The sequence below is a fragment of the Halictus rubicundus genome, chromosome 4 (genome assembly GCF_050948215.1).
Source record: "Halictus rubicundus isolate RS-2024b chromosome 4, iyHalRubi1_principal, whole genome shotgun sequence".
Lineage (NCBI taxonomy): Eukaryota > Metazoa > Arthropoda > Insecta > Hymenoptera > Halictidae > Halictus > Halictus rubicundus.
In genome coordinates, this window is record NC_135152.1 from 14,543,318 (window position 1) to 14,570,145 (window position 26,828).

The following is a 26,828-nucleotide window of genomic DNA, read 5'->3' on the forward strand; positions in this document are numbered from 1 at the left end:
TTTTACAACCGGCCGATTGTTATCGCGGCAACGATCCGAAAATCATTCGTCGATCTCGCGGTTTTTCACGGATTGCTCTCGCCGCAAAGCGTGTCGAGCGACAAAAGAAAAAAAAAAAATAGAAAAAAACGGCGCAGACCGTGTTGTGAAATATTGCCTGCTTAGAACAAAATCCCTGTTCACTTAACCCTTTGCACTCGAAGCGTTTTTTGACTCCAAAACGAGGCATTTCTTCCGACCTAGAATATTTCCCTTCTATATATATATTTTTTTTTTTCATGTTATACATACGAAAATGGTGCAATTTACTCGTACAATACTGAAATTAGTAATTAATTAACCCTTTGCACTCGAGTGGTGACTCTGAAGCACCACTAGAAATTATTGTGGCATTATTTCAAAGAAATTACAAAAAATATTACAAAATATTTGTTACATTACAAAATTTGTATTTAATAGATTACTAAACATTTAAATATTATATGTAGAAATCGGATCGGTTTCGTACGAATAACATGAAAATATTGCAAGACGGAAGAAAAATTTAGTTTTAGATTGAAAATAGCGCCGAGTGCAAAGGGTTAAATTACTAATTTATTAATAATGTAAAAAATATTTTGAAAAATGATACAGCAATTTTTAGTGGCGCCTTACAGTCGCCGTTCGAGTGCTAAGGATTAATACAAGATATGAATGCGCGTACGTTACGAAAAATGCGACCGTTTGGACATTTGTTTCATGATTACCACGATTTTTCATTTGCGGAAACATTAGCACAACGTTACCGTACGCATCGGCTGATTTGCATCTGTTTGTAGGTGACATTATTTCCCGGGGCGTTTTCTTTTTTTTTTTAATATGCGACCCGCATGCTCGTTTTAAATAGATTTTCGGACGCGTAATATGTCCACTGAATATTGATCCACCGCAGCGAGGCTGTACAAAGCTTTTCTCCCGATTCTTTCTCCCCGAGTTAACGAGATCCGTGAATCGACTTTCTTTTGTGAAATGAAATTAGGATGGAACAGTAGAACTCTCTCTCTCTCTCTTTCTCTCCCTTTGTGCACGCGTGTCGCCGATATTTCGTGTTACTCGCGTTACGTAATATCGTTTATCGAGCCTCCGAGCGAATTCTTTTGTGGTTTCGTAACGAGATTATTCCGCGATTACTGCGGCGCGGCGCGAACGCATCGGGGATAATATGGACTCCGTTCCGGTCACTCGGGATAAATTCATTGGACAAAGGGGAGGTGGATCGTGTAAAAATCGGCGCTGGTTTCGCCTGCTCGCGGGAAAAAGTAATTCGAGCTGTTCTCGTTAGAGGTCGGCGTCGAGTAGAACGATTTACCATTTCAAATTGCAACACGTTCCCCGACGGCAGTTTTCTACGGCCGGTGCTATTTCTGCTTTAATTCAGACCTAGTGCCCCCCTTAATGGAGTCGCATAATAAACTTTAATTTCCGAAGGCTCTCGGAATTTCTTTCGAGGAATCTTACACGGGTTCCCTTTCTCGGGCGAGCCGAGATGCCATTCTTCAGCGGCGCCATGAATAAAATTGCGCGTCGCCGCGGCCGCGTTACGGGGACTAATATTTAATACAATTTGCGCCGACGGTGGCGCGAGAAGAGATTTCCGGGAGCTTGTCCGATAAAAAGTGACTCGGGCGACACGCCGCCGCCGCCGTCGCCGTCGCCGTCGCGCGTACACCTTTTTTTCCGCGTCATTTTACTTTCATCATTCTGCCGGCGCGGCGCACCGGAGAGAGGAAGTTATGGCGCGGCAATGCTTATCCAATTTAACCTCAAGCGCGGCGTCGATAACTTTTACCTCGCTCGGAAAAGACGCTTTCGCAAGGAAACCCCGGGCAAGTTTCTTCCGGCTACGGAGCGGGCCAGTAACGTATCCAACAGCTTAATCTTCGAATAATCCGCGCGCTCCCAGCGGCGCGACGCCTGCGAGGAATTAGAGGTAATCCGAAACACGAGTTTAATGGCCAAGTCCCCATACAATCACAAGCCGAATGTTTACAGGATAATACGCAAACAAATTCGCAGCTTTTGTCGGTCAGCTGTTCGCGGACGTTTATCCGCGAAACTTGATCAATTAGAAAACAACCCGTTCCGGACAGAATTCGCTGCAACATCCTCTGAAAACTCAGCATCTCATGAAAATTCGCTGGTTTTATTTTTTCAGATAAATGTATGTCGAACAATAGCGTGACGGTTTCCCCCCAAGAAACAATCCATTTGAAATGAACTGGTAACCGCTGTTGCAAATCATACTGATTTGTGTCTTTCAAATTTTACATAATTCTGCAATGATAAAATTAGTTTGGAGATCACGTAGATTATTCTTGAAAGAGGATAAACGACTTCTAAGAGTAACCTGAATGTATTCTTTTCCCAAAGCTCGTTGTAAACAATAGTTCAAATAAAACTTTGTCTGGGGGGGGGGCATCTTATGGTTGTCACACATGTTCTCTAGGTGCTTACGAGAATTCAAGGTGAATTTCGAACGGCACTGAACGACCTCGAATGACATTGAAAGACGAAACTGTTACAGGTCTGTGAATTCGTCTCGGGTTAGGCTGCACGCCTACTTCAATAAAAACATACAGTTCCGCATAAAGAAACAGAGGTCACCTTGAATTCTCGATCTGTGACCACAGGACCTTTGGCGAATGTTGAGGAGAAGGACCTTCGGGAAATAATTGCGTGCCTGCGAAGCTGTAAAAAGTTTCAAAATTTAATTATACCGGAACATTGGGTTTACGTTTCCGGTTGATCAGCGAATTGTCATAACAAGCAACTGGCCCGTGACAATTTGTTTGTGCCCGGTGGCCGATTCCGCTCGAATAACGCCGGGGGCAATTAAGCGTTCCTGATCAGAGGTCTATTCGGCCGCTAAACGATTTCATTAAAACTAAAATAGTTTGATAATTTAATTTCCCCGGTGCCGCCGCAATTATTCCAATTTCTCTCCGGGCGCCGCAATACCCGTGTTTCCCTCTATCCTCCCCGAACGGCGCGGGGCGCTAGCGGTAGTTGGTCGGTCCGGCACTAACATCTCGAATATGGGCTGCATTACCGAGTCACGAATGTCTTCCGGGGGAATTCGATTCCCAGATTGGAAACATTCGAAGAAGGGTCCACACGGTGAAGGGGCCAATTTTGACGGTCGGTTTTCCGGAATCGCGCCACTTTCTCGAACTTCCTCGCAGCCGGGCGGCGTCCTCGGGATACCTTATCGCGTCGTTTCAAAAGGACATATCACGACGGGACGGAAAATGAAGGGGACGCTGATTGGAAAGCGCAGCATAGCCGATTGATCGCGGAAGATCTCGCGCTCCCTCGTTCTCGCGACTGCGCCGATAAAAGTGTCGGGGAACCCTCTCTCTCTCTTCTACTGTCTGGCCCGGGCCCGAATTCTTCTAGGCAAATGTCAGTTCGCAAGTTTTTGGCCGATTGGAAAACTTAGAGAACTTCCGCGAACTGCCATTAGTTATCGAAGCATGGGGAAGCGTCGGCAGACGACGGTAGGCAGTCCGGTTTCGTTCAATCCCGTCGGCGCGGCTCCCTTTAACAAACATGTTGACAACGGCTAGATTGCCGGCCGCGAAAAACCAGGGGGAGAACAGGCATCCACGTAATTGGAAGTTACTTTCCCGCGATGCTCGACCCTCTGTTGCGGTTGCCTCGGAGAGAGAACTTCGGCGAATGTTGCTTCTGCCGCGGTTGGATTGATGTTTCCTTAACGTCCGAGGGATCCGGATCCGGCGAAAGAAGCTGCGGAAAAAATGTTTCCGCCCGTGGATAAACGGGATTTCGTTGTCCCCTGGACCGAAACAATCGGAAACGTCCTAACCCTTCGATAAGAATCTCTTCAATCTTCGGGACAGCTAGAGCCTGATGGAAATCGTGCTATGTTATCCAGCTCGTTTTCTTTTGTATTCGATAAAAGTATACGAATATTGACGGTAATACAGTTTTTCTCAATACGCTCGCTAGCAGAATCGCACATTTCTTTGCGACAATATTTTTGTTTACTTGTGGCAAGACGATATGCGCATTTTATGCATTTACGAAAGAATTACTTCCTACCTACTCGAATCATTAGGGGAACAAAATCGTTTCTAAGTGGCTACTTGTTTCTTGCAACAGATGTAGACTCACTTTCATCTTGCATAAAAATGTTCAGTGTAGTTATAACTGCAACGCGAACCTGCTAATTCACACGTGCAACCCAAGGACCGAACGTTAAAACATTTCACACAAGTTCATGAACTGAACCTGAGGAAAATCCACGGTCGAAAGTATAATAACACAATTAAACGGAAAGCCAGTTTGAAACCAAGAAAATCCATAGAGTAATTTTTAGAAGGATTGTTTGGTGGTGCTCTGTTGGGAGTCCTTGTGTTCCTGGAAGTTCAGGTGACTCGTCTCGGTAACGAAAAGTGCAAAGCGAACGGTAATTGGAAAAGTAAAGCGAGAGCTTGAGGAGAAAAATCGAGACAAACCCGGCGAACGCTGTAGTCTGTAAATGACCGAGCGACGCGTCCCCGTTTAGCGGAGGAGACCGACGCGGCGCGCCGGTTTGACGGTGAAATCGAATTCCCGGCGATAATTGTCTCCAAACGTATGTAATCTGGTACTCGAAGGGAGGCCCGCGGAATCTCCTTCCACGGTGATTCGATTTCCCGTCGCTCCGGATAGTAGCTTCCGGCGAAATCCCCCTGGCGCCCTCTGGCACGACGGTACGTGTGTACGGATCCACCCAATAAGATCGTCAGCGCACCTGGCGACTCTCCCGTAGCCCCCCTCCCCCTTTCTGGGCCAACCCTCTCCTCGTCACTCCCAAAGGCATCGGTCAAATTCGATTTTCCTTTTACACCGAACCGAACCATTCGGAATAGCGATCAGTTCTAGTGCCGAGGGAGGACCTTATTCAGGAAGTTCGCGTTGGCTACTATAGGGCCGGCCAGTCAGTCAGCTAGCCAGCGAGAGCCAGCCAGCCAGCCGGGGAGTGAAGTGGTAAACTAGATACGGCTACAGATAGGAAGGGAATAGAAGCAGAACCGGGTCAGCTAGCCAATCCCCTCTGCAAGGCACACCAATCTCCCTACCGGTAACATTCGCGTGCACATCCTCGAGCGCACCACCATCAACCCTCTACACACCCATCTTTCTACCTTTCCATACCTTCCGCCCTCGCCCCCTCTGTTTCTCCCGCATTTTCTCTCCTCAATTTCCCCGTTTTCCATTCGCTTGCCCGAATATGTACGTACGTATCGCACTTACCCTCCCCCCCCCAGCCCCCCTTCCGCGATTCTCTCTTCGTCATCGCACTCGGGAGGATTCCACGTGAAAAAGTGACGGCGGGGCACGCCGCGGAGCCCCGGTCCACGGAAAAACCGTACGAATCTAGCAAAGTGGAAACTCCGGGGCAACGTCGATCCCGTTGCCAGCGCAGCTGGATTGCATAATGCCACGCCGGAAAATCCTTGTCGGTGCTGCTGCTGCTACACTGCACGAAATTTCTATAAAGCCACCTACATTTTGGTGTATTTTTAAAAAATATAGAGAAATTTGTTACTTTTCAAGTATCTCTAACATTGTATACTGATTACTGAGTAGATACACCACTCTCTCACAAATGTCTACGTCTTCAATTTATTTACATTTTCGTCGAAGGCCGCGGAACAGGAGTGCGAAATTTCTATAAAGCCACTTAGTTTGTGCTTAGATTTTGCCTGGATAACACGCGAGTCTCATCAAAGAAACTTTAATTGTAATTCAGATGTGCGTATTTATACTGAAATTGATTTTTAAATTCATAAAAATTGTATATATATATATATTATATTTGTATTTATTTTTATTAGAATGCCACGAGGCAAGTTGTCGACCAGTGAAGAGAAGGCATCCATTGATGCTTATCAAGATATGGGGTGTTCTAATCGATCAATTGCGAAAAAAATTAATAGATCGCGTACTTTAATAGATAATTATATAAATTTGGCCGAAGAATATGGTAAGAAACACCCTAGGTGGAAATAAAAAATTGTCAAGAAGACAATATTCATTATTGATGAGGCTGCCTGCAAGGAAAACAAAAAGTGCAGCGCAACTTCGAACTGAACTACAACTACCAATAACAACGAGGCGTGTGCAGCAAATTTTAAAAAGTTCAGGGCGATTTAAATGGAAAAAATGCTCCAGAAACCAGCACTCAAAGAACGACACAACAAGCTCGTCTCGAATTTGCACAAAGACATATGTCCTGGACAGAAGAATGGAACAATATAATTTTTTCCGATGAGAAAAAATTCAACTTAGATGGGCCAGATGGTCACATGTACTACTGGCACGATTTAAGAAAAGATCCTAACGTAGCAATGAGTCGTAACTTCGGTGCAGGCTGATTAATGATTTCGGCTGCATTCAGAGCCAATAAAAAAACCCTAATCTGTCGAATTAACCACAAAATGAGTTCGTCACAATACACGGAGCTGTTGGAGATAGTCTTAATACCATTCACGGATGAAATTGAGACTGACAATTTCATTTTTCAACAGGATAACGCCTCGGTTCATGTATCAAGAGAAACAAAGGAGTGGTCAGACAGCAGAAATATCGGGGTTTTGACATGGCCAGCTTGTTCACCAGATTTAAACCCAATTGAGAACCTTTGGAGAATACTTACAAGAAAAGTAGATATGGCAATTGTAAACAGTACAACTCTGTTTCTGAGTTACGGACTGCAGTGAACGAAGCGTGGACAGCGATCGAAGCAGAAACTCTTCGTGCTTTGATTGCATCAATGCCTAATCGAATATTCGACGTTATTCGAAAAAAATGGCAATTATACTAAGTATTAATTTCGAAATTTAGAAGAAATGTTTGTTAATATTAAAAAGCGTTCGGCTTTATGGAAATTTCGCAGTTCAATTTTCGTTAAACTATATAATTTTACGTTTTCTTCTAAATAAAGAATATATCTATGACTGCAAACATGTACACGGTTTCTTTTATTAATCCAAAAATGCTATGATGCATCAGCTTCTCATTACTGCGACATAATTATAAGATTTCACCAAAAAATCAGGCGGCTTTATGGAAATTTCGGGCAGTGTACTACCGCCGTTGCCTTTGCTCACTACTGCCGAGCAGCCTCAAAGGGCAATCCGTTGCTACGCGTCGCGGAACTTTTGCGGTTTCTATCGTCGACGACTAACCGAGGAAGAGAGCACGTCCGCCGACGGTGACTGACTGCCGGGAATATCCCGCTGCGACCAGCCAAGGACCACGAGCATTGCGAAATTTATCCGATGCAAAGGGTAAGCGGACTGTTTACCCGAGAACACAACGCGAAATTGGACCGGGCCAATCCTACGGGCGCCGAAGATTTCTTTGGACACCGAGCAGCCAACAGGGTGCGATTTGTTGGGACGCGAGTTATTTCCCGGCAGGAATGATAATGTTTGCTACCTCTGGCAGAAAAGAACACGATCGTGAATACGGGTATCGCAAGGACTATGTATTTTCTTCCAGATGGGAAGTTACCCTTCTGTTTCCAGGTACCATTAAATCGTTGTTTCCTTTCCGTTTGCACTGTAAAATGTACTTCCTCAAACCGTGGATTTATAAACACATTTGTTGAACTTGGCGAGTACGTTTGTTCAGTTGTAAACACTGAAGTAGAATTGGGCGAAGCGAAATCGTAAAATAGCATTGTATTCGTGTGTAAAAATAAATATGATGTATTAGATAAATCCTTACATGTGACAGGGTAGGTACAGTCTTTTCTCGATATATGTCACAAATGGGGTCTCCAAGCAATTGTAAACATAATCGGGTACGACGTTCAGCGTGGATCAAAGAATAGTATCTCCTGCACGATACATGTCTCTGGCAAGCCCCGTGCTGTTGACAGACATCGAGAAAACACTGTATAACGATGAATGCTTGATTTGTTTGACCGATTACTTTTTATTGAAATTATTGTATGCATGAACTGTGAGGTGGGAGGTACACTCCTTGCTTATAAAACGATTATTCATACTTGGAATTTCGTTTGTGCTACGTCTTTTAAGTACACCCTTTCCTGTAAAATCGTGCAGCATACGGAACCGGATCAGACTTTCCAGCTAAGGTGGAATGCGCGTAACAAAGCTAGTCGCGAGAACATGGTAACGCGTCCGGATTAAAATAGGCCACCCAGTACGTTGAACCTCTCGAACAAGGAAGACGATTCGCTTCATGAGGCGCGGCACCTGTCGAGGGGCGAATGTAGCTAAGACAACCGAGACGATCAGCGAATTCAAATGATTGATGGCAGGGGTAATAGCTTTTTTCGTATGTGCAGCTTGTTGGTTTTCGTGCGGAAACCACCGCGGAAAAAAGCAGCCTGATGACGAAATGGAATTACGCGACGCTCCGGGTAGAGAAGAATTCTTTTTCGGATCGGCTCGTTTTTCAAAGGCCCGAAATCTCGCGAGCGAACGTGACGAGGAGGCTGCCGGGCGGTGGACCGTGCGCGTCCTGTTCACACTTCTGAGACAATTAGCCGTGCAGAGATTCGAACAATTATCCGAGCGTTACCGCGGCCTAAACTAATGTTCCAAAATAATTGAGGCGGATGGAAACGCAGGAAGCCTTTGTACCACAAAGCACCATCGGGCTTGAAATTCTCCGGGCAGAGGAGCCGGGGTCTCACATGTGTGATTGCGCGCCCGGTTCCCGGCTAACGAAATAATTACTAGTTTGCATAACTCTGTCGCGTGATTTGCGCCCGAGCCGGGCCGGGGGCCTCGTCCGACCGAGCCTAATTATGAAAAATACGCACTTCAATGCTCTGCCAAAATGTCACGCGTTTCCGGCGCGCGCGCGCGCAAGCCCGTTAACGAACTAATTACGAGGCGCACGCGAGATATACCCGTCGTGTCGAGTCCTCGCGTTTGCGAATTCGCCGGCCTCAAGACCGGTGTGTCATCTGCGCCGTAGTCGAGCCTAATTTCACGTACCGTTGATGAGACTGTCTGCATACTAAGCCCAAAGGAGGGCCGGCCGCCGCGCTATATTAATATGCAATCGAAGCCCTCTTCCACGTAAGCCGGTTACGACGGAGCGGCCCGCTTAATTTGATGTTCATTCGATTAATCAAGCGCGGCTGTCGCTAGAAGTAACAATCGTACCGAGACTCCGGGCTCGCAACAGTATTGACAATGCGCACTGTTCGATGCCGAGAGCTACGACGCCGTTTATGTGCACCGTGTACGTATCGGTAATTCGACACAGAATCGACGTCCACCAAATTCTTTTTACCCGCCCGCTCTGCCGATCCAGCAACGTCGATTTATTGTCAGATTGTTGTGCGCATCGGAACTAGACTTTCAAATAACTGATCGCTTTGTGTCGGTCTAGACCGATATCGAAACGCTCTAAAAACGTGATCTTTAAACTTGCCGTTTTTAACGGAAAAGAATTTCATTCCAGATTAAACCGAACCTGCATTATAAACGACAAAATGGTATATAACTCGGAGATGAAATGTGTTTTTCAGGTAAAAAATAAGATAATGAATTATTTCACCATGGAATAATACGGTGCGTTATTTAAATGGTCATTCTCGGAGCGTTTTATCCGGATAATACCCGCGGCCGGTTCGAAAACTGTGATTCACGAGTTCCTCGGACAATGGGGTCGATGATACACAGGCATTGAATGTAATTTCCTGAAAAATGACGGTTCGCACGAATAAATATCATTGAACATTTTCAATCTACATACTATGTGTCGCGCGGGAGAATTATCTGCCGCTATTGAAACCCGGCGGAGCAAGTCGCTCAAGGCAGCACGATTTTCTTTTGAAAACAAGGGCTCGCCATACATTCTGCGTCCCCGATCACCGATAACCTTGTACGAGAGCGCACGGCTGTACCGAGTTCGCAAGCCCATTTAAAGTATCTCGGGGTCCACCTACGGATTCAGCGGTTCCTTTCGCGAAGGCATAATGCAGGGCCGGGGGAACCCGTCGTCCTGCGGGGCGAACGTGACACGTAAAAATATCATGTAGGGTACCGATACATCACGCGATCAGATAAGGGAAAGGGGAGCTGACTTCGTCGTTTGTCGTCCCCGATAGAATCTCTCGGCCCGCGGTGGCTCGCTTTATTTTTGCACCCAACTATTTTGATGACTCAACTGCTAGACGGACGTACCCGGCCGTCCCGCGGGGGACTAACATCCGCCAGGACGTACAGTTCCCTTCGCAACGGATCGCCGAGATCAAGATCGTCCCCCCCCCCCCTACCCTAAACCGTTTTTCTAAAGCCTGGTTAGCGGATACGTGAAGAAGATCGGGCCCCGAGACAACGCAATTCTGAAATCTTCATCCACAAAATTTCACTCTTCCCGGGAATTAACGTGTTCGCTGTCAACGACATTTACAGGAACCCGGAGCACTCTTGTCCACCAACGCAATTCTTCTAGGTCCATAATGGTACCCGATAAAACCATTTTTCTAAACTGTGGTCAGCGGACACCGTGAATTCTGAAATCTCCATACACAAAATTGCAATCCTCCCGAACACCTGGAGCTCTCTTGTCTATGAATGTAATTTTCGTAGGTAAATAACGGTCCCCAGTAATTTCCTATCTTCGGACACGCTGTCCTGATTTGGAAATCTGCGAAATTCAGTGGGGACCTTTAATCTGTAGAACTGCGAATTCGTATAAATGATTTGCTCCGAATATCGCTGTAGTGCATAGTTAACCCCCTGCTGCATGTGTAACGAGTCAAGCTGGTTAAATACGAAAGTGACATCTTCTATTTACGTCGAAATACAATTTTATTTTCGTGTAATCGATATTTAAGCGTCGAAGTGGATAGAAAAGAGAAGATGTCGAAAATGGTCTTTTCCTCCGGGAAATGATTGGAGACAAAGAGGCTCTAATTATTCTAGCAGCGAACAGAATTGTACAGTAGCGGCTTCCAGCGGATTGTATAATGAAAGAACGGCGACGTAGAGCGCAATTATTTCAGAATACATCGAGAACTCCTCGAAAAGTGCAGCATTTCCACAGTGTTCTAAAAAGAACGTGTCAATCGTTAAGTCGCTGTATCACCGGGGTGTGGGACAACGTTTATCTTTTTGGCACAGACGTAAGGATTAACTATTCACCAGCCGCGAGCATCGTGTAATTACTTTATTGACAAAGCAATCCTATTCCGGTTATTTTGGTACGTGCACCGTGTGCCTTCCGCGGAAATTCGACGCGACAGTTTCGACAACGTTTCTCTTCAACTTCGCCAGCCAATATTTGCAGTGCACGCGTTGATTATTTACGCGTACATAGAACGCGAATATTCATCGTCCGACCGAAGCGACTCGTCACTACGTTTCGGATAAACGTCGCGGTACGTTAATATCGACAGCTCCGAATGATATTGACACGCGAAACGTTAACCCGGATAATTATTCCTTAGCTGAACTCCGATACACGACAGACACGCGGAACGCCCGGAGTCATCAGGAATGAATTCTACATCGTACTGTGTCCACCGAACAATTTTCTTTCCGTTCAACATTCGTTTATTTCTAATTTAACTGACAAATATATTCATCGAAACGAATTGATACAGACGAAGCTTTGATAAATTGAACACCGATAATGACTCGTGTGCGTTGCTTTATAAAAGTAAGAGGATTAAATTTATTTGAACTTTATACAAATTTTCGTACGGAGGATCTCATGATCGGAAAAAAATGATTTTTCCCTATCCCATTTTCATAACATTTATTTATGTCTTTAGCAAAAGTTAAAGGGCCGGAGACACTTTGCCAGCTCGTAATATAAATGACTGGTTGCAGCATAATTGGATTCCCGTTTCACGGGTAGCTAACTAATAGCGTATCTTTGCTGGGGGTGCTCAAAAACAGTTACGAGATTCAAGATGCCCTAACTGCATATCAATGATGCCATTATCGGAGCGGCCACCCCTTTGAAGGCTCGATAGCAAGCCTGGCCTGCGCCGCTGGCATAAATTGTAGGCTGCGCGCGGTTCCGAGGAAATCGCAACACGCGCATGATCTCCTTCCCCCCGTGTTAAGCCGGCCGGTAGACAGCTCTATCGCGCGATCTACTTCCGAGTTAATTACCGTCGAAATAAAGAACTGGGTCGAGCTGTCCCGCAACCGGTTCAAATACCACGAAAACGATTGGTGATAACGAGTCTTCCAATTCGAGCCGATAAAACGCGAAACGGCCCACACGTCGATCATGACAGCGAACCGTGACTGTGCCGAATCAGTCGACCATGAACGGTTCAGTTCCCTGACAGTCTCTCGTTGTCATCCGAGCAGCAGCTTCGACTGACTAGTGCTGATTAATACGAGTTAATTGCTAGCAGGATGAATCGTGTTATAATAATCGTGCACCGCGACGAAGAGATAACGTCTTCATAGGATGACTTGTCCAGCGAATCATTCATCTATGTCTGGTCTGTTGCGTTCTCATTTCACTGTGATGAATGATTTCTTAAAAATCGGTTTGAACGGCTGACACGGTTAAACTTTTCATGGAGAACTAATCATTTCTACACCAATTTTGTGAGCTTATTTAAATGTTAAAAGGAGTTCTTTCCATACAAGTTCGGATAAATATACAATTGTGTCCGAGAATATATACTAATTTCAACAGACGTGCAGCTTTTTATTGCCCGGACAGATCGCCCCAGTCTTTCGTTTAGTGACGTTCCATCTTCTAAGGGAAAAAGTGTCAGGGATGTAATTAAAGATAATTTCGTAAGGCGATTCACCGGAAAATCTGCGAGGGGCGAACGATCTAATGAAATAGCTCGGGTAAAAGGGTTAATCGACACGGTTCCGTGCAGCTGCAACGTTCAATTTCCCGAAGAGGCTATGATAAATAATTCCACCCCCCAGGGGCGGCCGGGGAGCGGGCATCGCACGCTCAGAGCCCGCTCAATTTTTCCCGTAAATCCATCAAATGATCCTCGGGCGAGCACTTCGCACGGACGCGGGGAATTATCTCTCACGCCGGATGCCACATAAATCAAACCACCTACCGTGATCTTGAAGTCTCGTGGGTCGCACGTATTGTACCGCCTGAAGAAACGTAGAACGGTGTGCGTCTTGTTCTCGTAACCCAGTAGCAGCGTATAGTCCTGGCTCGAGTCCATCTCCGGGTCTTTGCTGGTGTCCTTCACGTGCCGGTCCTGCAAAAGTCAATAATATTAACCCCTGCGCCAATCGACCAGCAAAAACATTAGTGTAACGCACGACGGCCGGTCCGACCGTTTCTGGAATCGACCTTCGCGCTACGTATTTCACGTTCGACCTGTTATTAAATACACGATGAGTTTCGTCTCGGTATCTCGCGCGATAATTATCCGCTAGCGCGGCAGAAAAATCCTTGGCCGAATTTGTGACACTCGATCTAACCAACAGCGTTCATTTAATAACTCCGCATTTAGCAGTACTACACCGGAAGTGTACGAAGTTTGAAATATTCACTGCATTACTGATGCCTTTACGCTAAAACATTAATTTCGAAACATTCATTTAAAAAACTGATTTATTATGAGCATATCGAAGTACGTCACGGGAAAGATAGAACCGAGAGATGAGTGACGTACGTTCGATCCGCAACTAAAATGTCCACAATAAACTACATAGCTATTTTACGCTTAGTTATTGTAGTTTCCGCTTGGGAGAAGAGGAGAATATTTCGTTCGAGCCTGTCACGTGGCAACGTGGTTTCTCATCGGGGACTGAACGGCTGAATCTCACGATACACGGATTCCGCAAACGAGGGGCTATCAAACCGTCCGAACAAGGTGAGAGGCAGATCTACGAGGCGAAATTCGCGACGTGAGAGGACAAGAGAGAGAGAGAGAGAGAGAGAGAGAAAGAGAGAGAAGGTTGAAGAGACGGAAGGACGGCAGAAAAGCTATTCAACCGAGCCGCCTTTTTTCTGGGGCCGACGCGTCTCGGAGGGACACACCTAGCAGCGTCGGGAGGAGAGGACCGGCAGGTTAGTTAACCGTCTCCGAAGGCGGCGTTCGAATCCCGGCAGGCTCGAAGACAAGTTTTTCTGCGAGATTCCCGGCCACCGCCGCCTCGATATAATTATCCGCGGTTCGCGTCGGCTGGACGCTCGGTGCCGACGACGACGCCTTCCACCGCGACCATTGTTCCCCGTAAACGAGCGAGCCGCTTTTTTCTCAGCTTTTCGGCGAGCTTTATTAGAATTTAATTTACCAGCTGGGGGAACAGCCGGGACCCCTGGGCCAGCTACAAGCGCGGCGTGAGCCCCGGCGAGTCACGCGTGTTATACTTCTCAGCTCCTTTTGTCCCGGCATTCTTCTGTCCTCCGCCATTCGTCTCACCTGCGAGTCGCATACGCGCCGCGTACACACAGCCACGAGAAAGCCGTACGCGAAAACACAGGGGGAATATCCATTTACGTTGGCCCCGACGCGCGAAAGCCTCGCTACACGCCGGAGAACCGCCTGATTGGATATAAAATATAAAGCGTTCCGAATAAAAACTCGAGAGAGAGAGAGAGAGAGAGAGAGAGAGAGAGAGAGAGCGCACCCGTAAAAACCGGCGAACCTTTGCGGTTCGACGAGAGAGAGAAAAAAATAGCAACGCACAGGGCGCGCAGGTGTAGCGAACTGCGATTCGGAACGATACTGTCAAAGATACTTAGCGTTCACGGGACGATGATCGCTCGCTCCCAGCTCTGTCTATGGTTTCACGTCGATTTTTATCAGCAAACCCGGTCGTTAGCTCCCCATTTTTCGATGGTAGTTCCGACTGCCACTGGTGGCCCATAGACGTCGAACGCAAAATCACAGGCTGAGGTGTTAACGTGTTCGCAAGATTCAATGCAAATTAAAGGTCATCTCACAACCTAATGCGGGAACAGAGTCAGGGAACATTGCCGTACAATACCGAGTCATGCTCGTGATGAAGATTCTGAGCAGAATCTAATAAATATGTATATTATTAATTTCCTTTAAACCGAAATAAAATTCTAGTTTGGCGTTGCCAAGCACATATGCAAATAGCACAGCTATTGAAGAACATATAGGCATAAAATAGATATAAATTTTCGTCTTTTTTTTTATGAAATTACGAATTACAAAAAAATTCTAATCACTAAAACCGTAAAATAAATCGTAGTGCAAGGGGTTAAATTAATCGGCCGCCGGTGGGATTTCATGGCCGCAGCCAAATGTCCTTGCAGGTATGAATCTGTATCTTCGAAATTCGTAAGTTGAAGAAAAAAGCTGTGAGATTTTATAATTCGTATCTACCCTTTCATTTCATAATGTCTGGCAAGTTTCGTGTGGATCAGACATCGGCAACACTCGAAAGTGTATATTTGTTTTTTACGCTCCTTTGTCTCGCGCTCGACGGAAATCGACGCTTGCAATGGACACGTAGCCGCTTGAAAATGTAACGCAGTGAATCTCGGAGAAAATTCGAATTCCTCGAGGAAACAAGAGCCATTCTTTCGCTTTGAGAGCGCGACGATCGCGCTTTGAGCGCCGGCAGTCTCTGTAGATATTGCTTCCGCGTTTAGCGTTTCGATAAGGGCCTCCCTCGATCGTGCAGGCTGATAGCTAACAACTACCCAGCACCCTTTTGTTTCAGGGAATCCTGCGAATAAGATGCCACGGATTTAAACCGGGGTAAGCCGTGGAACGAGGCCACTGTTTATTGCCCGATGAGCGCGCCGGTTTAATTGTACACCGGGCCGAGCCAGCGGAGAAGGAAATTAAATTCTTTAAGCGGGCCCGGAGACCGGCACGGATAAAGATTCCGTTTAAACTTCCCGCGCGACAACTTGACAACTGCCCCCGACCCCCAACCCGTTTCTCCGTCTCTCCCTTCTGCGAACACGAAAAACTATTTGTACTCGCAACTTTGATCTTCGTCCGTTACGAAATCTGTCTCCGGGGAGCTAACGTTATTTCCCACGGCACACGTTCCCGCGTAGGAAAACTTTGACTTTGTTTCTGCTGCTTTCGGGCAGCCAACTTTGCACACCGTGCAAGCCAAGTCCCGGAGTCACGGATAACATTTACATGATGAGATATCGCATAATATGTTACCGAGATAATACACCATTAGTAAGGGAATTAATTAAAACATGCTCTCTCCGGCAACCCATTGCCGATTTGCATACCTTTGCCTAGACGCGGCTACGATTGTGTCTGAACCGTGGTCGTCACGATTGCTGCACACCTGCACGCATACAACGCTCTCTGTTTAATCCAAAATATTTTTCAATGACGAATTCATCAACAGAACTACGGCTAAGGTGGCCCCGGAACAAAACAAATACAAATCTACAGGTTTTTGCAGTAGCATATACAGTTAATTGTTTATGCATGTCGTCAAGGCCTGGATGATAAACGTCGCGGATTTATCCCCACTACCGCGAAGCTCGAGATGCCTCGGACGCCGAGGAATGCAAACATAACACGGCTCGGGTATGTCTCCTGTACATGCGTTGTTGACATATATCGAGAATTCATTGTACATCCAGTACTATCGGTAGTACGTCATTGCACGTTGTTCACTGAATTAAAAAGCGGTTAAGTACACCGATGTTTTTAAAAGAAGTGGTCAGCTACTCGACGACTCGCACAGAATAACAATAAAATGGGACGAATGCTGCGCATTCTACGGCAGAAACAGCTTCATTAGCCGATAAGCAAGAAGTGGAAGCCTGCTACCGTAGATCAAGTTCGCAACGCGCAAAAAGGGAAACTGTAGGTTCGCGGAAACGGTATAATCAGAAGTTACCGGTAGCTAGTATTGATCCCGATTCACCGCAAGCGTGCCGGACGACAAAACTGTCGCGAAAAAGTTTAATTTCCTCGTGCCCCGTTCCGCGAAGAAGAAGAAGAAAAAAAAAGGGGGATTTCAGGATCGAAACGCGGAAGAAGGAGGGGAGGGGACTTGAGGAATCGGGACTAAATTTCACGAGGAAACGAAAGCTTGGGAAACCGCGACGCGCCCCTAAAAACCGTAACCGTTCGAACGTAGCGCGAGACGACGACGGCCGAGTAATAAATAATTTCCAGTGCCGTCTCGCGCAACTTCTTCAATTTCCGTTGCCGTGTCGGAAGCGGGGAGCATACTTTTTCCCCTGCCAAGACTCGCCGACACACGACCGATCGGACGTCCAACGACGACGCTCTTACATCCACTTTTCCAACAACCGCCAGGCCGTCGACGTGTTCGCGAGAACTTTCGTTCGTCATCAATTTTGTGTACAAGGGACACGAAACGGAGTGGGGGCAAGGGTGCCATTTTACAGGGAATTCCTGCCGCTTGTGTACAGCGCGTACGCTCGTCCGCGTGTACAGGACGGTCCAACACTCCTGGCACGCCAGGTCATTCTATTCAAATCATTCTACCACTCATTTTATTCGAAATTATACGTGTAAAAGAAATACGATAGAGGTTATGTAAATTTATCGTATTCCTTTTAAAACTCATTTTGAATTAGATACGTATTGCGCATGTCTGTAGAACAAGACGGCGGACTGACACAGCTGATAAGAGTAGAGAAAAAAGAGAAAAGCCACGTGCATTACAAAATCTAATTGATCAGAATTGTCTGAATAAAGTGTCACTCTCTTAGATAAATCTTTGTGACATAATAGCTTTTAATGTCGTTTCTTGTGTTTACAGTGAAACTCAGTTTGGTTATCATTTCCTCAAGATAAATTGAAGAACGAAAGGATAAACTTATTATATATATACCGCGATTTCTCTATATACGTCGCCAAGGCTTGGACGATAAACGTCGCGTACCCCGTGAGGGGCCGCGAAGGTCGAGAGTGTAAACATAACACGGCTCGACGATACACGACGCTGGCCGTGATGTTGACATATATCGAGAATTCACTGTACTTAGTAGACTGTGGATTTTCAGTATTTACGACAAAAATTAAGGGAAGTACGAAAGGCTGAAAATATTAGAAAAGTTTCGAACTATTGTCATATTGTTTTCAACCTGTTAAAAATATTAACCCTTAGCACTCGAATGGCGACTGTAAGGCACCACTAAAAATTGCTGTATCGTTATTGAAATTATTTTTCACATCATTAAATTTGTTTGTATGTAATCAACACTTCCGTATTGTACGAATAAATTGCACCATTTGCGTATGTATAACGCGACAAAAAATATACAGAAGGGGAATATTCTGGGTCGGAAGAAATGTTTCGTTTTGGAGTTAAAATAGCTTCGAGTGCAAAGGGTTAAGGAGATCAATTTTTATTTTGCATAAAAATCCGCAGTGTATTTTCACTGTCATTTTCTTGACAGTTTACAGGATTTTCAGTGGTTGTACCAAACGGAAGCTAAGAAATTTTCTTTCGCATTGTAATCTGGAACGTAATTCTTAGATGAATTCACTGGAGGTGGCTTATTTGTTCACAATTGAAACAGCTGTTACCCACTTTTAAAACTTATGAAATAATGGTCGCTAGGTAATATTGGAAACGGTCGAAGCCTACGATTTATACAGGGTGTCCCAGCACTCGCGGTCTAACCAGACGATTCCACACGAATGCCGAATGCAACGAAATCAAAAGCGTAAAATACATTTTTCCATATGACGTTTCATTCTCGAGAAAATCGAGTCTCGAAATTCGTCGAGCACGCACGCACTAGCCCGTGCGCGAAGTAGAAATGGTAAGTCAGGATCAGACGCGTCAGCCGTTATCCGTTCATCAGCGCGCGGGTCTCGGGGATTTTAAAACTCGTTTCTCTCGAAAACGCGACCTCGTGTGAAAAAAATTTATTCTACACTTTCGACCCAGTTTTTTTCACGTAGAATCATCCTCTGTACCACCAACACCGCGTATCCCTCCACGAGGAACCATTTCGTCCACCATTTTCGGAACACGCAGCACGGTGGAACCGCGTGCCACATCGCAAAATGAAAAAACTTATTCGCACAGTTTCGTCGCATTTTTTCATGTAAAATCCCGCCGCACCGCTAACACTGTGCATTTAAATGGGGAAACGATTTGATCCACGGTTTTTGGATCGCGCGAGAACGCGATAAAAGGAAATCGGATCGAATCACGTACGGCAGTAAACTGGCGGATATATAGGTTTCCTCTAGACTCGGCGTGGGTGGTGAAGGGCGCGGGGAGAAGGGCCGGGTAGAGAGGGACAAGCGAAAGAGGGAAACATCGTTGTCATTCGTGGAAATCGTTCGCGGGTGGACGAGTGTGTTCCGTTTCCGCGAGTGGCTCGTGTCCCTGCGCCGAGCAATTGTCTTCCCGGCGGTCCCGCTGTTTATTGTTCGCATCCAGGTAGAGTCTGCCTGAATGATACCGGCGGACTCCGGCGTTCCCGCGAAAGAATGCTCGTGTGTCCCGCAATTATACGAATTATGTCTGTCGCTGTTTGCACGAGGGCCGATCGCGGACAATACCTTCTCCGCGCACGCACATCCCGCAGGGAAAGCCGGGATGGGGAAGGTGCGTGAATTGCGCGCGGCCGCGTTCGTGCAGGCCCGTTTAACTGCTCTGATTTAAACGAGACCCGAGTTTCGGCTTCCGTTCCGATTCGCCGAGTCCCTCCGCCAGCGAACGGATGCTCTTTCGGGACCGTATTATCGAATTTGTCGACCGCGCGTCGTTATAACCGATAAAACGTCCCCCACACGCTCTCTCCCCCTTTCTTCACACGCGAGGAAAGTGGCCGTGTTTACACGATCGAGGTGCATCCTGCTTGAACCGTAATTTATCGGCGAAACGGGAGCGGTTAGCCGGTCTACGTTAATTGAATGCAGACTCGTTATCGCGTCTACTCGTTAAGGTTACAAATGAGCCGGAGAAGATAACGAAACAGAAACTGCTGCGCATGAAATTTCTTGCTGCAATTATTTCGGGGAAATTGAACTCGGGGTGTCTGCCTCCTGGTTCCACGAGCCAGCGATTTATCACTCGAACCAATTCGCTTAGGTGTTTCTTTCGAACTCGGCGATGTCTAATGCGAAACTCCCAAACATCTGGGTCAGAGGAGAGCTCTCAATTAATTCCTTTTTGTTTTTAATCAGGTTCAACGTCGCATCAACATCTAGGTCATTAGCGACGAGCTTCTATGGTCTTTAGATTTTGTGGATGTGGTTGGTTTCTTTAAGGAATTCAATAGTGTTTTTTGTACGTTTTTCAGATGATTCCAAATTTGAGTCGCCGGGTAGAGAATTTTTGGCAGTCATACAAAATATGGTGAACTGTGAGGGGGGGATCTGTCTTTTTTATGAGAAACTCGTGCGTCATCTTACAATGGCCAGTTCTCAGACGGGAAAGAACGATTCTTTCTTTTCTGCTCATGTGATCACGTGGAATGTCTTGAAAAAAATTAGTGGTTATATCATGTATCTTCGATGGCTTCGAATTCCATGTGTTGTTCCATTCTCTTCTTTGATTTTTTCTCTCACATGCTTGATAATTTCTTGGAGTGGGATTCGGGTCGATTGTTGTTCTGTCTGAAAATGCTTGTTATTATCAAATTTACGGGCACGGTGAATTCGTGAAATGAAAATCTCGGTTTTCTCTGTCCGTATCGGGAACGCTTACGTTCTTTTCTCTTACGGATGCATAAAATCCGAGATCCCCTAACGATTCCATTGAGACGTTCATCCGCTCGGTTCTATCTTATCGTCGGCGAACCGGATTCGCCGGCTCGAAAATCCGATATCGACTGACGGCGCGGCAGTGCGCGAGGCGTAACAAGAAAGTTTTCGTAAGTTCCCCGGTTCTCGCGTGCGAGGCATTGTTTGCACGTTTACATACGCCATCCGGGGCTACTAAAAAAATCAGGAAGTGCGCGGCCGTTGTAGAACGCTATCGCGATAGAGGCATCGTATCCGCGGCTGTACGCGTCCCACGGTGTACAACGCCGTTGCCTTTTCCTTTCGCATCGACTGTCGTCCCCGTATTTATTGTCGCGGGGGCGTCATGCTATGGCAAACAGACTCGGCTCACGGCGCGGACACGGAGTCAGCTGTTCCGCGAAGTCGTTGCATTATACAACTTTTTTAATTATTTATCGAACGTTTCGCATCCGATGGGAAACACGACGAACAACGACGTTCCTCGCGAAGAAACACAGCCGGGAGAGCCGTAACGGAAGCGGACGAGAGAGCCGACTACTTTCCGAGCGGCCGGTGATTATGGCTTATTACTTTGGCCTTCGTACGACCGAAATAACAGATTGCCGGCTACGGCAAAATGGTCCTACTTCAAGTAGGTTAAAGCAGTTACCAACGGCGTTACGCAAGATCCCGCTGAACCAGTGAATTTAGAATACAAAAACTCGCCCCAGTTAATCTCGTTTCGGAACTCGAGTCATTCTCGTGGATCGGGTAATCCTTTTGGCAGAAGCGTCGGGCGGCTTATCGTTTTCTATACGTTGATCGTCAGAAAGAGAGCCGGTCTTTACAGAATGCCACGTTGACCATACACTTCGCTATAATGTGGTAAGATAGCTTCAATTTTTCTCAAATATAATGTAGAATACTTTCCTGCACAGCAGTACAGAAGCAGTTCACAATGGTTACCGAGGTGTTCTGATTTAAACGTAATAGAAAATGCTTCGACTGGTCGAGACGACAAAGCCAATTCAGTAAACGAAGTGCAAACAGAACGGAAATAAAGGGTAACCTAAAGGAGGGACTTTATTAAACTTGTGTATAAAGCTTGAACCGTGTGCTACAGGTCATTGAAAAGAGTAGTGTCCAGTCATACTTATTCATGAAAAAGGTCTATAACGCTTATACGGTACACGAAAGACTTGCTTAAATTGCATGGTTTTTAACAAATTCGAATACAGAGCCTCGTCTCACGATCTCGTTATGATCACAAGGCACAGAAATGTTTCGGTATCGAATTTGTCAGAACGATCGGGGACAGTCGATGAATTCAAACGTCAGAACGAAAATAAATTATAACCTAAAGGACGGACTTTATTAAACTTGTGTATGAAGCTTAAATCGTGTCCTACAGGTCATTGAAAAGAGAAGTGTCCAGCCATACTTATTCATGAAAAAGGTCTATAACGCTTATATGGTACACGAAAGACTTGCTTACATCGCATGGTTTTTAACCAATTCGAATACGGAGCCACGTCTCACGATCTCGTTATGATCACAAGGCACAGAAATGTTTCGGTATCGAATTTGTCAGAACGATCGGGGACAGTCGACTTCCCTCGTTACGTTAAGACGGTCTCGCGGACCAATCAGTAAATTCTTCCCGGGCTGGTTAATAGAATTACCGGGGCGGTCGTTGATGAAGTTACGCGGTCGAATCGGTTAGCCCGCAATCAGACTGGTAATCGGCGATCGGGATCCCTGTAAATCGGTTTCGTTCTGCGCGCCGGAGCGGGGTAGACGACGCGACGCGGAGCAGGCAGCATTCCGCGTGTCAACGTGCTGCGGTGTAATTGTCTTGGCGGTTCTATCGAGTTTGGTATCTCGTGCGGCGCGGCGACGGATTCCGCGGCTCCGGGGATTATAGTAATTACGCCGGGGCCCAATACGATCGCGAATCGGCCGGCGCTGTCGCCCCCGATGGCAAACGACCTGTCCAGATAACGATCCGACCCGATCGCGTCCCGCAAACCGTTCCGGGAAAATCGTCGCGATCCCGCGTGCGGATAAGCCGGGACGGAAACAATCGTCGGACGCGGTAATTGTTAATAAATTGTCGTTGCGTTCTTGCCACGCGCTCACGAATGTCGTGAGCCTTCGTCTCCCCACCCGGGAAAGCGTCCGGCCGAAAGAAACGCGAGACTTCGAGCACGGGAAACGTTTCCGGAAATTCCGCGCCGCGACCTCCCGAGTTCTTCGACCGCTTTTTTTTTCTCCTGTAATTTCGAAGTGACACGGGAAGGTCCCACACCGGCTCGGCCTTGCCTCTTTGCCAAGTGGCGTTGAAAAGCCGCTGGGAAAAACCGCGTGACCCGAAAATCTGCTGGCACCGCTAAACCAGCAAACTCATATGGTGGAGTTTATTTTCTGGAACGACGGGGGAGACTTCTGTGTGTCCCGCCTCTTGCAATTATCCCGATTGTAGTCCCCGCGAGATCCCGAAAATTGAGTAATTTTTATTTCTAGCTGAGCCAAATCCGTCGGGAACGGTGGCCCTAATTTTCGAGAAAATGGCATACAGAGAGACTGCATCCGGCTGCTTGCCATCCGCGAGCGAATGAAAAAGTCGTACGTGGTCGCCAGGCATCGACGACAGCTGTGTTTAGCCTCGTTTGTCCTCTTTCAAGACCCCACGCGAGCTAAGAGCAGCATCATAAATCTTTCGCGGGCAGAACGGCGCCTCGTCGTCCTGCCTCGACTCTATGTAAAACATCTTGATGCGAGCGAACGTGCGCCACGGTGCCGCGTACCGAGAAATTATGCCAATTAGGCGGGGGATCCTGCGTTTCGACAGTCGCCATTGTCTCGTGTGTTGTGAATCATCCGCATGAATGGAAACGATTCGCTCGATGACACTCGTGTCACTGGAACGAAGCCGGGCTGAATGCGTATAATGAGCGGGATAGGATAAAAGGTTCGTGAAGCTCGTTACAACAATCGCATTAATTAATTCTGTCGGAAGAAAATCAGGGACGGTAGAACGCGAACGAAAAATATAATGTACAGAGAAAGTACGCGCGGGTTTCTTTCGTCTGGGAACGATCGAGAAATTTGATCCAGGTCACCGATCACCGTGGATGTTTATAGAATTCCGGACGATCTTTCGATGCACCTTCTATCGACGCCTATATTCGATCGATTTCACATGCCGGACAATTATGTCAATTACTCCGGGCCGATTCGTCGATCGCGATAATGCGACGCGACGTCACCCACGCTGACAGCAGCATTCTACCCGACCGGCTAATGATAGCGCTTAATGGGCTCGAATAGCGTCACGAGCGAGATCGATAGCCGAAACTCCCACAGCGTCGAATCGGGGATCGAAGACGATTGCAATTGTTCTCCCCTTTAACGGGACTGATTATGCGATTATCAATCCTCTGTGGCTCACATTCAAGCCTCTGCGAAAACGAAGCAAGGAAAGGAAACGAAGAAAGGAAACAAATTACTGCTAATATTCCGTCAGCGTTCTCGGAGTTCGAGTTATCTTTTTACGAACAATAATTCAATTTCGTTTAGTTATCTTTGCGAGCTCGGTCGTCTTTCGACAAGGGTCTGCAAGATAAAATGATTGGAATTCGACTGATCTTGCACAGGAGAATGTGGCTCGTTCGAGCGTAGCAAATAGTATCGGCCAGTCGAACCGCGTCGAACACCTGGCGGATTAAAAAACCGGCAACCTGTTACACGAATTGCTCGCTCATTTGAAAAGGAACAATTTCCTGATTTCAATTCCGGATTCACGTTCGCCGCGTGTTAGCCGCGGCCACGATGCGACGGTCGGCCGTTCGAACACACACGTATGCTCGGCCGCGGATACACGCACACACGTTCTTTGCCCCGTCATAAAACAGTTATCGTCGCGCGACGATCTAGGCGGCGTTAACCTCGTCTCGTTTGTCGCAATGCGTACAACGAGATCGTGGATTTTATTCAGTGCGCTCGTTTCCACGAGTGTCCACGTAATCATTAACGGTGGCCGTGTGTCCCTCTGCCCGGCGATGCTATCGGCCCAATAAATAAACGGCAGCTCTCGCGTTCCCGGCGTACCTCAGGCGTGAAACGTTCGGCGGCCGCGCGCGCGCGCGCTCGTTCTCCCGAAATCATAAAATTGATAACGACAACCGCACGCATCCGCGGTGCCCGTGTTGTCCAGCAGGATCTACCCCCGCCCACCCCCCTGATCCGAGGAGAATCGGCGACCGCGGTCCTCGGCCCCGAAAATAGCCCCACGAGGTTTAATGGCAAGTGCTCGCAACGATAACAAAACCTGGACACGAGCGATTGCGTGTGCGCGAAACCGACACGAATTCGCCGCCCGAAACGTGTTTCCTTTCTCTCGGTTTATTGTCCGAGCTAACTGGCCAGTCCTTGTGACAAATTCGGAAGGTCTGTCCACCACCAAGATTCGACGAAAGTCACACAATTGTGCCGAGGAGTGGACATTTTCCACGAGCTTCGTTCCACTGTGCAGAGCTTACTGTATATATGTCCCAAATTCCTAGCGGATAAATGTCCCAGAATTACCCTGACTGCCGCGTAGTGTTCCCCGTGAGGGGCCAAAGTATCTCCTGGACGATACTTGTCCCTGGCAAGACCCGTGTTCTGGACATATATCGAGTAAACACTATTTTAGAAAGATCTAACTTGTGTGCAGAATGAAATTAATGAGTTTCGGTAATTTTATCAATTTTATCGTACTTCGATGACGGTACTTAAGATCGATTGGCAGGAAGATTCGGGAAAAGTTGCGCAACCGCACCGAGGAATGAAATTATTCGAGAAATTAACATATTGATGGTACGTCGCGAGTTTAACTTCACATGTTATTTATGCGCATATTCGGACGTGATTTCGTTTTCGAAAAACCGACCTAAATTACTCCTGGTATGCAGTTTACGAGGGCGGCTCGCACCGAACGTCGGTATGTCAGAAATGCTCGTTTCATCGCGTAAATTGCAGTAATTTAAACCGACGTTGCGTGCTCCGCCGTATTTACTAAGTTGCCCCGACTAATACATTGTTCGGAACATTTTTCGCATTAACCTGAGCTTGAAACACGCTTTCCTTAGAAACGCTGTTTCGCGCGAAAGAATTTCCCATTTCCGTCGGCCGAGACTCCGCGGTCCGTTCATCAAACAATATTAACTACCCACCGGATCTAAATATACCGATTAACACGATCCCTACCGACGTCACACAAGCGTAACGGTTCCATGCATTTGTGACCGAATCCGATATATTGTCCCCAACTTATTAACCCTTTGCACTCGAAGCTATTTTAACTCCAAAACGAAACATTTCTTCCGACCTAGGACATTTCCCTTTTATATTTTTTCTTCCTCATGTTACGTATACGAAAATGGCGCAGTTTACTCGTACAATACTGCAGTATTTAGTAATTTATTAAACACAAACAAATTTAATATAATATATATAATTTAATTGTTTAATGTTGCTTCAACATCAAAGGTCATTAGCAACACGGTACATTTTCTTACAATATATTATACATATTTGTATCCTTGATATACTTGGCAAGACCGGCGATATACTCCTTAGAACTTAACAGAATGGGTAAGGATCTAGGCAACTTAGCATTTTTCCTTCCATTCTCATATTTTTTGCATTCTATTATTAGGTGGTTTATGTTAATTGGCACTTTACATAGTATTTTCTTTCTTGTTTAACAAAAATGAATGGGTTATTTCTGAGTGCCCAATTCTGATTCTAGAAATTGAAGTTTGAATTTGACGATCTACTGGACTCGGAAATTTGTGCCACTCGAAATCCGCTCCTTCATTATGATATCTTTGTATATAATTCCTTTTAATTTTGTCAAATACCTGTTTCCTAAAAATTTCATTTAGGTGGTTTTTAAGATCGTTTAGTCTGGTATAATGAATAGTATGAAAAATATTTTTAATAATGATATAACGATTTTTAGTGGCGCCTTACAGCCGCCATTCGAGTGCTAAGGGTTAAACTTGTTAAAGAAGGAAAGCCAGTTTTCGCGTTTATAAAACTCTATTGCAAGCCGAAAGTGTGCCGCAAAATACAGTCACAGGAAAGCTCCAGTTTCCCCGTACATCAGGATATATTT

The 26,828-nt window shown here is 46.3% G+C and overlaps 1 protein-coding gene across 1 annotated transcript in view; it reads right to left on the reverse strand.

The window, feature by feature from the left end:
- Olf413 (DBH like monooxygenase olf413) overlaps nucleotides 1–26,828 on the reverse strand; it is a 253,276-nt gene that overhangs the window by 52,549 nt on the left and 173,899 nt on the right. The window contains exon 3 of the mRNA XM_076786999.1: nucleotides 13,091–13,240. Coding sequence (XP_076643114.1) covers nucleotides 13,091–13,240 — 150 coding nt within the window. The remainder of the gene's footprint in view (nucleotides 1–13,090; nucleotides 13,241–26,828) is intronic.